The sequence below is a fragment of the Trichosurus vulpecula genome, chromosome 5 (genome assembly GCF_011100635.1).
Source record: "Trichosurus vulpecula isolate mTriVul1 chromosome 5, mTriVul1.pri, whole genome shotgun sequence".
Lineage (NCBI taxonomy): Eukaryota > Metazoa > Chordata > Mammalia > Diprotodontia > Phalangeridae > Trichosurus > Trichosurus vulpecula.
The window spans coordinates 301,438,676-301,452,038 of NC_050577.1; the positions used below are offsets into that span (position 1 = coordinate 301,438,676).

The window sequence follows — 13,363 nt, forward strand, 5'->3', positions numbered from 1 at the left end:
TGAGTCCATTGAGTTCAGGGGCTGCAGCCTTTCACAGAAAGAAGAGCGAATTGCCTTGTAATTACAGCCGTAATTGGGGAGCTACATCTCGAACCCAGACTCCCAGACTCCAAATCCAGCCCTCTTTCAACAGTGATGTGAGAAGTGATTTCTGTTGGTCGCCGTTTTCCAGGTTGGGCAACTGAAGCCAGGACATGATGGGGCCGGGAACCCAGTTTCTTGCCCTTGGAGCATCCCACGCTGTCGCTGTCTGGCCTCTTCTCACCCAGCTCGTGGGCTCCTGGGAAGGCAGCACATGGAGGAGCCCGACATGCCTACTATTTTCATCTGTATGTTAGGGATGGTTTATCTTTTTTTTTTTTTAATGACAAAGCTCTTTTTAAACTGCTGTTGTTTCTTTAAATCCTCATTTCTTCCTGGTAAATACAAATGAAGATACAGTACAATTAATTTGCTTGCTAATCAAAATATTTGATCAAATGAAGCAATTTTTCAATTCTTAGAAGCAATTACCCCATTCTTCAGGAAGAAGGAGAAGGATTCTTTCCTGAGTGATTCCAATTAGGATTCTTGCTACCTGCTGGGTGCCTGGTTGGCCTCTGTGGAGTGAAAGGTTTCCTCCGCTCCCCACCAACCCACCCACAGCCCTCGGTGCATATGGGAGGGGCTGTCGAGGAGCAGCATCCATATCTATATAGCGATCGAGACACACATAAAATGGAAATAACTTTTTATATGTGTGTGTGTGTGTGTGTGTGTGTGTGTGTGTGTGTGTGTATGTAATCCTAACCCTGAAATTCACTGGATGAATCATGCAGATTAATTAGTAAATTATAACCTTTAACTGTTGAACTCACATCCTGGAAATGTTTGTAATCCCAGAATTCTAACGTGGGCAGAGGCCTGATAAGGCAGCAGGCTGCTCCCCATCCTCAGCCCTCGCCTCCCCAGGCTCACAGTCGTATCTAGCACCCTGGAGCTGGAGGGCCCCTCTCCAACCCTCCTTTCCCACCCGAGGAAATAGCGTCTGAGGGGGGACGGGATTTGCCCCAAGCACCCAGGGGTAAGTGGCCCAGGGTGGGCTTTGTTGCCTGCTGAAGACCGGGAAGCGCCAGCCCACTTCCTGCTGTGGCCATGCTTTGGGGTCTCCATCTTGCCCTCTGTGGGTTCTGCTGGAAGGGACCTCAGAAGCTGTCTCATTCAACCCTCTCGTTTCACAGGGGAGGATAGGGGCAGAGAGCAAGAGAGATTTATCTAGGATCATGCAGGCTGTGGGTGGCTGAGCCGGGATCTGAACCCAGCTCCCTCTTTCCATGGCATCAGATGGCCTCTGAGGTTCCTTCCCTTGCTGCCACAATATGGTTCTGCATCATCGATGGTCATTCCACTGTTTGACATTCCCCATGCCCACACTGGAGTGGGGCAAACCATGTTAAATCCAGCACAGAAGGGAACTGAGTCAAAGTGAATTGAAGTTAAAATAGATGCTCATAGCTGGGTCCTTGTGTGTCATACACCAAAGCGTGGCTCAGACCTGAGCACCAAGAGATGATTCAGCTACGGATGGCATGAGCCCCTTTGCAAGCAGCAACTCAGGCAGAGACCCATTTCCTTCTGAAAAATCCAGACAAGGGATGAGTGGTTGTGGAAGTCAGATGGCCCATCACAGCCGCTTATGCCTTTACTTTGGTGGAGAGACAGACCCAGACCATAAGGAACTTTGGGTACTTGAGGAAGTACTTTATATCTTGGAGAAGTGAGGGACAGACCTTGGATGGATTTTGCCAGCTTTATGATCTTGGGGTCTGAGAAGTAGAACAGCAACTGTCACAGCTGGGAGGGCCCTTAGAACAGGGGATGAAAGAGCTGGGAGGGGCCTTAGAACAGGGGATGTCAGAGCTGAGAGAGGCCTTAGAACAGGGGATGTCAGAGTTGGGAGGGCCCTTAGAACAGGGGATGTCAGAGCTGGGAGGGGCCTTAGAACAGGGGATGTCAGAGCTGGGAGGGGCCTTAGAACATTGAAGGTCAGAGCAGAGAGAGACCTTGGAACAGGGGATGTCAGAGCTGGGAGGATGCTTAGAACAGAAAATGGCCAGAACTAAGACAGGAACCTTAGAACAGAGGATGTAACAGTTGGGAGGGGCCTCAGAGTATAGAATGTTAGAGCCAGAACATGGAATGCCTTTAGAACACAGGATCTCAGAGCTGGGTACAACCTTAAAACATGGACTAGGGCTGAGGCTCAGAAGGCGATCCACCTGTTCTATCTCACCAGGGTGGGGTTAGAACCTCCTTGTGTGATGAAGCCCCTCGAGATGTTTCCCAGTTTGATTATTGGAAACCTCGGCATCCAGTGAACTTGCTTGTAATTGAGTTCCATGAATTCTCTTAAAATGGATGAAGAGGAGGGAATCCCCTCAAAATAGAAATATAAATATGAATAAATATAAACAGCTCTCATCTACAATCCTAAACATTCCGCTAATAATTTTATTTTAACTGTTAAGAACTAAGTGTCCCCGCCTGGCTTGTCCGCCGGTTGTTGCCTGGAGGCGGGTGGGGAGGCTCCGGGCGCCGGCGCCTGAGCTAGTGAGCACCAGCCACAATGTAGACCTGCCTCCCACATCTGCATGCTCAATGCCTCTTCTCATATTTCTTCTCTTAATAATACAGCTGTAGCTCCTATCCTGAGGGGACTTTTTATGTAAAGCGTAGTTAATATTGGAAAGTGTTATTTGCATCTGAAGATGGTGGTGTCTTCTCTGATTAGGAGAAGCATTCCGTCTAGTCAGGGAAAAAGCATAATTTTTTTCCATTCAGATATAATGATCCTGGGAGAAGCGACAGGGAAATGATGGGGCCAGACCAGCAGCCATCTGCTGTTCCCGGCGTCGCCTCCCCCTCAGAGTGCGGCAATGGCGAGACAGGCTTGGGCGGGGCTGGAAAGGAGGACCCACAATCCTTGTCTTGCACTGATTTCCCCTTACAAGAAGTCTGACTCAGGCGAAATCCTCCCAGGGCCAACAAGAGCCTGATGAAACGTTAAAGAACGTAGCAGAAGTGCCCATTTACCAGGCCTGTCATGACCACCCCCATTTTATAGAGAGAAAACATGGCTCCTATTAGGATCCTAGAGCCAGAGCTGGGTGGGACTTTAGGGGTCATCTTGTTCAAAACCCTTTCTTGTAGGTGAGAAAGCTGCCATAAAGTGACCCCCAAGATCGTGTGTGTAAGTGGCAGAACAGGATTTGAATCCAGGTCATCTAATGCCAACTCTATCCTTGTGATTGAATGGAGGAGATACTTTTCTTTTTAACTTCAAAAGTGACCTAGAAAAATCCTTGACCTTCAGTTTGAAATTCAATTTAACTCCAAAGCATGTTGTGCACACACCTCCAACGATGGAGGAACCTGGGTACAAATATTTGGTGGTCAGAAAGGGCACGTTGGAGCATAGCTAAGTTTGGAGTCCAATGGGACTCCAATGTAGAGTCACATGAAATAGGAAAGGTAGTCTGGAGCCAAGCTCTGGTCTAGAGGCCACGAGTGCCAGGCTAAGGAGTTGCTAGTTTATTTTAGGCTGAAGACTACAGGGAGCCTCTGAAGGTCTTTGGGGAGGGGAGGATTGATCTGAAATTTGCCAAGAACTTCCCTAAGTATAGGAGAAAGACCACATGGCTGGGGGTCAGGGGCCTCACTTCTAGTCTGGATTACCTCTTAGTTTGGGCAGTGGAGGATGCTATGGAGATGTACAGAGTTTGGTCATAATGGGCTCTGTGGTCTTTCTCCCCCTGTGGCTGTATTCTCATGTGTGCATCAGGGGAACTGGGCATCCACCTCATAGCTTTCATCTGGTCTGACTCCTCATCTTACAGGTGGAGAAACTGAGGCCCAGGGACATTTTTATAGTGGTTTATCTTAGGGACTCAGGTTGTTTGCATTAGAGATGGGATTTGAACCAGGTCCTCTGAATCTAGAGCTAGAGATCTTTCTGCTGTACCTGGTGGCCTCTAGGCTTCCTTCTGGCCCCAGTGTATGACAGTTCTGTGCTGTCACTGGCCTTTCTAGCGTCCAGTGATGAGGATGGATTTGTACAGATGGTGTGAAATCCCTTCTCACTGTTCCTGCTAGCACAGCCCTGGAGTACTCGGTGATGAGGTCAGCGGTTTGTCCTGGGTGCTCATTTACAGCTGCTGGAAATTCAGAAACCCTGGAACCTGCCTGTCCACCATTTGTATTTTTCCAATGGCAAAAATTTAGCCATTTGCCTTTGAAAATGGTTCTAAATATTCATTAAACACGAGGCCTTCTGACTGTTGATGCTCTGGGGTGGAGGTGCTGGATCTCATGGCATCATCACCATGGCCCCAGGAGAGAGGCAGGACAGTCATCATGATGATGATTTCGATGGCGATGATGAGGATGAGGATGGTGATGATTTTGTCCCCCCCTTCTTTGGTGGAGTTCCCATAGAAATGGTCCTGGACAAGACACCATCTTGCTCTCTGGTGGATTCTTGTGTAAGTGAACCAAATGACTGCTTTTTATAACTGAATAAAAGCATTGGGCTAGAAGCGTATCTTCTGCAGCAACCTGAGAATGTCCCCAGTGACCCCTGTTGCAGGCAGGTTAGAAGATGACGGCTCTGGTTTCTCCCCTTACCTCTCTAGGTTTTGAGAACTTTTCGTTTCCTATAGTTTGGAGGTCACGTGTGTTGAGTACGGCAGCTTCTGTGCAAAATGTTCTTAAATGTTTATGAATTAATGTTCTATTTTGGCAATTTACTACTGCGATAATAGTACTACTCCTATCAACTCGTTTTCATCTTTTTTGATGGAATTCAGATAGAAGTGGCCATCTGACTGATTTTCTTTTCTATTTAATGTGCTGTGGATGATTGCACAAATGGACAAACTGGCTGCTATTGCAATCAGAAGTAGATTGATAAATAAAGTGGCCTATTAAGCATTTGTCAGTCTCCATGCCCTCTACTGTCAATAACCCTGATCATAACATCTTAGACAGTGCAGCATGGTAGCTTTTGAGGGTTTGCTTTGGGTCAAGAAGGCCTGGGTTCCAGCCCTGCCTCTGACCCAGAGTTAGGTGTGTCACTTCACTCCCAGGCACCAATCTGAGACTACAAGTTATAGACAAGGTGCTAATTTGCACCAGTGGAGGGAGCTTTTACTCCAGGAATTCCCTCTTCCAGTGAAATCCCTCCTCTGGAGGCCCTCCATGTTTGGAGCACAGAGCCTAACAAGCGTAGGTGTGTAGTCAATGCTAGGTGACTGACTGACTCCCACAGTGCGTTAGGAATGTGCCCTCAAGGGGCACTCTGTCTAGTTTATAAAGTGCTCTTCTCCCAACAACCCTCCAAGGTGTGGGGTAAGGTGCAGCTGCTATTATCCCCATTTCACAGGTGAGGAAACTGAGGCTCAGAGGATGAAGCAATTGGCCGCTGAGCCAGAATTTGAACCCAAGCCTCCTTCCTCTGTGTGCAGGGCTCTGGCACACTGGACCCCCTCTATAAGCGTGACTTTACTAGCCTTCCTCTTTCTTGGTTTCATTACCCATGTCCCCTTTGCCACAATTTTGGTGGGGTTCCCTTTCTTCATTACCTGCTTGGACAAGTCTTCCAGGACAGGTGGGCACTGCTTGTTGTTAGAATCCGAAGGAGGCTTCACTGGGGCCTTCGGGTGGCAGGCCCAGTTGAGAGTTGAGCTGAGATTTATTCTTTATTAAGTGAATCCATTATCAATTCTCCTTTGTTTAGACTGCTGTTGAGTGGTCTGATAAAATGCAGAGAGCTTGTAGGCCCAAATCTCCGAAGGACCAGTCCTTGAAAGATATCCTGATGCGCATCCGGGATGTCGTGACAACTCGCTACCTGAACATATCCCAGGAATTTTCTGATCTTGATTGTTCCAAATCAAACTTGATATCCAGAGAAGACTTCAGAAGCATCTGCAATCGTTACTTCCAGGTCCTGAATGATGAGCAGGTAAGCCATGCCCTCGTGTCTCAGGCCAACAGCCAGCACATTTGAGTGTCCTGGGGGATGGGGTGGGTGTGGCTCCTGCCAAAGCCAGAGCTTATGAACCCAGGTAGCATGCATAAATACTGTCTAATAGTCTGGGGCCTGCTCCCTGAGCTGATAGCTTCTGGTGGAAGTTGGGTGGCAGGGTGTCAAAAAAAAACAAACTATGAAACAGAATCAGATCACTTTAGAAACTGTATGGTGTTACAGAAATATCAGCTGCTCTTATAATTCTAATGCAGAGGGAGGGACAGAATGCTCCCACCCACCCACCCCTACCCTCCAGTGAAATTACATGTATTTAGAAGATCTGAACCGAACTGAAAAATACACATGGCAGTTAGGTTCAAACTCAAACTTAAGAAACATTTACAAAGTCTCTGCAGTATGGGCTTGGAAGTGACTGAGGTAGAAAGTTGAGATAGAACCCAGTACCTGCCCTCAAGAAGCTTCTAGTCTATATGCACATGAAGAAGTGTACCACTGAATACAAGCCTGTAGCTCCCACTGAGAGAGGCCAGTGGAGATCAGAAACAGGAAAGATCCTTTCTGATTGGGGGAACCTGGGAGGGCTTCTTGTAAGAAGCAGCATTTGGATCTGGTGGAGAAAGCTGGGGAGATAGAATGGGGCAGGGGTGAGGTAAGGATGTATAAGTGGGGGCTGCAGGCATTCCAGGGGCTTGAGTTCTTGGATCTTCTTCACGCTTTGAATACTGCATTTTTTTAAAGGACATAATGAAATTTAGAATTTGTCTTTTTAAAGTTGTGACTTTGCCTTAATTACGGCCAGCCTTCTGTCCATTTCTTTCTCAGAAGGCAGGTGCCCTGCTTTTGAATACTCCAGGGGCCAGTTGCTCAATAACTGGGTCACCAATGGAAAATCCTCTAATATCTCACCTCCTGTGGCACTTTAGGGTTTCTAAACCTCCCCCCCACATAATCCTGTGGGGTAAGGAATGCAAGTATTATTATCCCCACTTTTCAAGACACTGAGGCTTGTAGAGAGGAAGGGACTCAGCCAAGACCACTCAGTTCATAGACTCATCCAGTAGTGCGATTTGGAGCTGGGAGGGAGGGGTCAGAGAGCTGGTGAAGCCTGATGTCCTCTTTCTACAGAGGAGAAAACCCCAGAGAGGAGGTAAGTGGGTCTCATAAGGTCACACAAAGCCAGAACTTAGCCCATTAGAGCTGGAAGGGACCCCAGAGGCCACTGAGTCCCACCCCTTCTTTTGAGAGAAGAAGCCAAAGTAGGTGCAGAGAGGTGAGCCCTTTTGTCCAAGGTCTCAGAGGTCATGGATGGTGGGAGAAACTCCCTCATCCCAGAGCCAGGTTGCTTTGGGTCCGTGACTCTTCTCACCAGACCAGACTCTTCTGGGCCTCCATTTCCTGTTCTATCAAATACAGTTACATCCACAGCCTCTCCCATTTCCAGACTCCTTTGGTCTGTTTGGAAGTTCAGGGAAAAGTGAAGGAGCTTGTGTTGAGCTCTCCTCCCGCCAGGAGAGAGTTCACCATTCTCAGCAAGGCACAGAGCAAAGGCACCTTGGAGAAGTCGGCTGACCTGTCCCAGGCAGGAATCAGTATGGCACCCCTCCTGCCTGTGCTAGGGGCCCCGCTCCTCCTGGGCCACTGGCTGCAGCTGTAAAGGCAAAGCCCAGAAGACCCATAGACTAGGCTTCCTTGCAGATGACCCACACAGACAGAAGGTCTCTGGCAATGCCCAGAGCCACGTGGTGTTATGAGAAAAGTCAAAGAAGGATTTGGGAACTCCCTCCCAAGCTGTTGGGGTAAGAGACTGGTAGAATTTCGGTCTGTACAGGACCTGACAGATTCCTCACAAAGGGCCAAGCGGCCTCCACTCAGACACCAGGCATGACAACTGACTACCTTACAAGGCTGCCCCCTCACCATGCCGAGGGGATCGACTATCTGGATTTCTTTCAAAGTCTTCCTCCTGGCTCTAGTGATGTGCAGGAAACCCAGGCTAGCCTCTCTTCCACTTGGAACCCCAAGCTCCCAGGTAGCCATCCAGAATGGAGCCCAAGCATCATGTGCTCCAATCAGTGTCTGAATAGGAATCTGCCCCTTCAACATGCCCCTTGAGTGGTCCCAGGTCCTCCAACAAGATACTCCAAGTCCCGTCTCTTGAATATTCTCATTCCTCACCTTGTCTCTTAGCTTCCTTGACTTCCAGCCAAGTCAACAAGCATTTATTAAGTGCCTACTATGTGCCAGGCACAAAACTATGATTCCTGCCCTCAAGCACTTCCAGTCTTCTTACAAGAGTCAGTTCAAATCCCCCTTTCTGCAGGATGCCTTCCCTGATCTGTTCTCCTCCCTTCCCCACCTGCGGGTGCCATTCCTCTTTATCATCCCTCTTCTCTGTGTATGGCTTGCTAATATGTATCCAGTTGTTTACATGTTGTCTCCTCATTAGAATGGAAACTCCCAGAGGCCAGGGACTGTGGCCACCCAGCCTTGTATCCCCATTATTTAAATATTATTAAAATACAATAACTTAAATATAATAATATAAGACATATAATAGAATAGAATAAAAATACAATGCAATAGAATAATGATACAAAATATCATTAAAATCTAATAAGTGCTTTATGAATACTTGAGGGACCAACAGACCCCACTTTGAAAAGATCTTTGGCAAAGGGACCCGAATTGTCTTCTCTCATTGGAACATAAACTCAAGGAGAAGGGGGGGTGTTTCACTCATTGTAGCGGTGTTTCCCGGGCCTGGCACACAGCAGGTATTTAATAAATGCTTGTCAGTAGATCAGCTGATGAATAAACTCCTTCCACTTAGGGGCAGCTCTAATTGTTAGAAGAGTTTTCTTTATCTCAAGCTTCTTTCAATTGCCTTGTTTGTAACTCCTACCCCTGTGCCCACTTCTGCCCTCTGAGCCCGATCTGGACTGGGCTGATGGCTGCTTCTTGATGGGAACCCTCCTTGGGCTACTGTGTTTTCCCCTCACCTTTGTAGAGCCTGATCTTCAACGTCTACCCCCTCCCCTGTCTTTGTCCTCCTCCTCTGAGTGAGCCTTCCTTCACTGCTGTCCTTCCTCCTATGGGGTGCTGAAAATGGAACCTAGACCCAGCTGGACTGGACAGAACAGAACCACCCTGTGCATCCCATCCCGTGTTCTGAGCAGCCCAAGAGAGAACTTCATTGTGTGTGTGTGTGATTCCCATGTGAACGTTGTGCTCAACCACAGCTTCCAGAAGGTTTTGTCATGCCACAACTCACCCATTCTGGGTAGGAAACCCTGGTGCAGGCCTTAAAGTTTATTCACTGTTGCTGACCCTCCTGATGAGGATGCCGGGACCTCCCTATCTCAGCCGCTCCTGGGCCAGTCCTGGCCCTGATCCACTTTTCTGAACCTGGTTGGTTCTCCTCATTCAGCCTGGCGGGGCCATGCCCCCGGGGCCTTCACCACATTGAGGCCAGACTTATTTCAGACACCTGGAGTGTTTTATCATTAAAGCTGCTCTGGTCATCCCCAGCCTCAGCCCCTCTAGTGGTAGGGATGACAGGCATATACTCAGCTGACATTGTCATGCTTTAAAGCCCCACCCAGCTCTGCCATCCCTTGTTCTAAGGGCCCTCCCAGCTCTGACCTTCATTTGTTTTAAGGCCCCTCCCAGCTCTAACATTCCATGTTCTGAGGCCCCTCCTAGCTCTGATATCTCTTGTTTTAAGAGCCCTCCTGGCTCTGACCTTCCCTGTTCTAAGTCCCCCTTCCCCCTCCCCTGGCTCAGACCTTCTCTGTTCTAAGGCCCCTCTCAGCTCTGGCCTTATATGATCTTGAGGTATAAATGTCTTAGCCTTGTGCCTTGTGGCTGCCCCAACCATGTTTCCATCTTCTAGTACCTCTTCCCCACCCCCCCCCCCCCCCGGCAATATCACTTTGGCACTGCCCAAGCCCTCAGACTTGGCTCTTCTCTGTTCTTTTGCTTGAACATCCACCACGCCCAGGAGTGCCAGAGCTGGGGAGTCCCTGGGCAGGAGGCTGAAGCTCTTGTGTCTGAAGCTCTGGTGGCCACTCTGAGTTCACGGCTGTGGTCCCATGAGAGGTAACATTGGAAGCGCCTCCCTTTCCTGTCCTCTCCTCTGGGGCCTATCAGCCTATAAGGGCTCAGAACTCATGTCCAACATCAAGACAAGTGGCTCATTTAGGCTGCCCTCTGGCTAGTGAGACCCTGAGGAGGAGCACGGTGCACAGAGCCCTGGCTGTGGAGGCAAGAAGACCTGGGTTCAAATCTGGCCTTAGATACTTCCTATCTGTGTGAACCTGGGCAAGTCACTTCTCTGCCTGCCTCAGTTTCCTTATTGCAAAAGGGGATAATAATATCCTCTACTGCATGGGATTGTTAGGAGGATAACATGGACAAAGATTGTAAAGCATTTGGCTTTACAGTGCCTGGCACATAGCAGGTGCTTAATAAATGCTTTTCCCCTCCTTTCTTTTCTTCCTTCCTTCTCTTCACCCCAGAATAGTAGAATCATCAAGTCAGAATCAGAAAGTCTTTGAATCTTGAAACCAGAGTCTGCTAATAAGCTCATGGAGCTTCAGAAGGCTAGCACCATCTGAGATCTAGAATCCTCAGAGTTTAGACCGTGCAGAGGGGATCTAACATGTCCTGCTGCCGCCTCATTGCCAGCCTCCTCAGACGAGAAGTCTCAGATGGGGTGAGAGCCCTGTGCTATCCATCTGCCGCTGGGCACAGCATACCTGCTGAAGAAAGGCTGCAAAGGGCCAGGCCAGGGGCTTCCCTTTTCACAGGGAGTCTGATACATTCTGCTGTGGCGACCTCAGACTATGAGAGCCTTAAACTGTCCGTTTCCTGCCACGCACAGAGTGCCCCTGAGGGAGGGCTGCAAGGGGCTGGGTGTCTTCCATCTGGACCAGCACAAGGCATCTTTTACCTCCTGTTCCAGCCCAGTGTCCCAGCTGGGATGTGGAAAATATCCAGTACAAAGAGGAGTGACTACCCCTTTGGCTCCAGCCTCCCATCTCCTGTTCTGCCTGTGCTTTGAGGAAAGTTGTTGGGGAACAAGACTTCCATCTCCAGCTGTGCCTTCTCCTGCCTAATCCCCAGCCTTTGGAGAGAGGAAGACTTGGGAAGCTGGGCCTTCTGTCTGGCCATCTCATGTTGTGCTTATCTCCAGCCAGATCTCCAACCTCCATGGGGAAGAGTGGCACCTTCCACTCAGTGATGCACATTCTCATGCCTGGTCACACCCTTCACATCACAGTGACTCTGAACTCTCGTAAATCATCACCTAAACCACATTCCCCACCCCCACCCACCACGTGATTTCTCGTTCCAATCCCCCTCAATCCCCCCATACCTCCCTACATTCCAACCCAACCCCACCATTACCCCAAAGTTCTAACCAAACACTACCCAGCCCTTCCACTGTGCCCTCTGCAATGCCTGTTTCATAGACAACAAACTTTACTTCATCTGACATCTTTTACTCTCCCACTCCTTCCATGTAGTAGTTACTATTGAAACCTGGCTTTGCCCAGATGACACAGGCTCAGCCTCTGTGCAGCCTTCAGTCACTCTCTCCTCCTTGATATTCTCTCCTCTCTAGGTTTTCACGACGCCCTCCCCAATCCTTACCTGGTTCTCCTCCTCAGTCTTCTTTGCCGAATCCTCCTCCAGGGCTCTGTCCTGGGCTCTCTGCTTTTCTCCTCTAGACTACTTCATTTGGTGATTTCATTAGTTATCATGGATTTAATGCCCATCTCTACGTTAATGATTCTCAAGTCTCCCTATCCTGCTGTAACTTCCCTGCTGACCTCTAGTCTCTCATCTCCAGCTGTTTTTTTGATATCTCAAACTGGATGTCCAGTAGACATCTTAAATTCCATATGTCCAAAGCAGAAGTCCTCCTCTTTTTCCCTACACCCTCCCACCCCCTTCCCTATTGCTGTGGAGGGCAGCATCATGCTCAGGTCCTCCAGGCTCCCAACTCAGCCTGTATTCCTCACTGTCTCTCACCTCCCCTTATCCACTTGCTGAGGCCTCTTGAGTTCGCCTCTGCAGCATCTCCTAAATATGTCCTCTTCCCTCCTCTGACACTACTGCAGCAGCTGCGGGGGCGGGGATGTCTGCTTCTCCAGTCCCTCCCCACTTCAGGCCATCCTCCGTTCATCCTCCAAAGTGCAGGTCTGATGGTATTGCCTCACCCCTTCCCCACTTCACTATCTCTAGACTTCCATTACTTACAACATCAACTATAAATTCTTCTTTCAGCATTCAAAGCCCTTCTTAACCTGGCCCCTTCTTGCTTCTTAAACTTTAACACCGATCCAATGACACTGGCCTTTTCACGGTTCCTCCAAGATGCTCCACCTTCCAGCACTGGGCATGGTTCCCTGGCTGTGCCCCAGGCCTGGCATTCACTCCCTCCTCATCTCCCCCTCCTGGTTTCCCTGGCTTCCTGCAAGTCCCAGCTAAAAACCTACCTTCTACAGGAGAGTGATCTCCCTCAATTCTGGTTATTTCCAGTTCATCCTGTCTCTGTCCTGATTGTACATAAATGTTTGCTTGTTGTCTCCTCCATTAGAGTGTAAGCTCCTCGAGGGCAGGGAATATCTTTTTTTGACATTTGGCCTTTCTTTGTATCCCCAATGCTTAGCATAGTGCCCGGCATACAGTAGGTGTTCAATAAATGCTTCCTGCCTTGACTTGAATATGGTTTAGAGGTAGGAAGAGGGTGGAAGTGGGGCAATTTGTTAAGAAGTTTATGCAGTTAAAGCCTGGGCCAGTGGTCTTGTATGCCTGTCTTAAGATGGAGGCAACAGGAATGGAGAGGACTGGGTGGAAGGTTCTTTCCAGCTCTTAATCTCTGATACTGTGACCCATGAAGAGGGAGATGTTGTGAAGATGGAATTGGTAGGACCTGGTCCTCTCTGCTGGGATGTAGGAGGTGAGGGGCTAGAAGATGTGAGCCTCTCCGAATTCTGGGCTCTTTGAATGAGACAATCACAGAAGAATCCTGAGAGGCATGGGGGCTCGGAGGTAATCAAACCCAACCCGTTGCTCAGAGGTCATCATGCCCAACCCCCTGCCAGATATCAAAGCACTTCCATTTCCCCAAATGTCTCCCTGTTGGTTTTGTCAGGAGATGCTCTTTTCCCTCCAGGTGTGGGGCTGTGGTGGTGCTAGGGCAGCAGGTAGGTGTGTCCTATTGAGATGTGTCCAGAGCGCTGGTGTCCTAGGGAGAAAGAAGGGTGCACCCGGAGGCCCCTTGGCTGGGATAAAGGTGTGCTGGGCTTTGCCTCCTCCGGTATTGGC

General features: G+C 49.1%; 1 protein-coding gene across 1 annotated transcript in view; it reads left to right on the forward strand.

The window, feature by feature from the left end:
- The window catches only part of EFCAB6 (EF-hand calcium binding domain 6), a gene marked incomplete at its 3' end in the record, with an annotated part of 228,542 nt that overhangs the window by 210,319 nt on the left and 4,860 nt on the right, over positions 1-13,363 (forward strand). Inside the window, exon 26 of the mRNA XM_036760831.1 lies at positions 5,774-6,001. Coding sequence (XP_036616726.1) covers positions 5,774-6,001 — 228 coding nt within the window. The remainder of the gene's footprint in view (positions 1-5,773; positions 6,002-13,363) is intronic.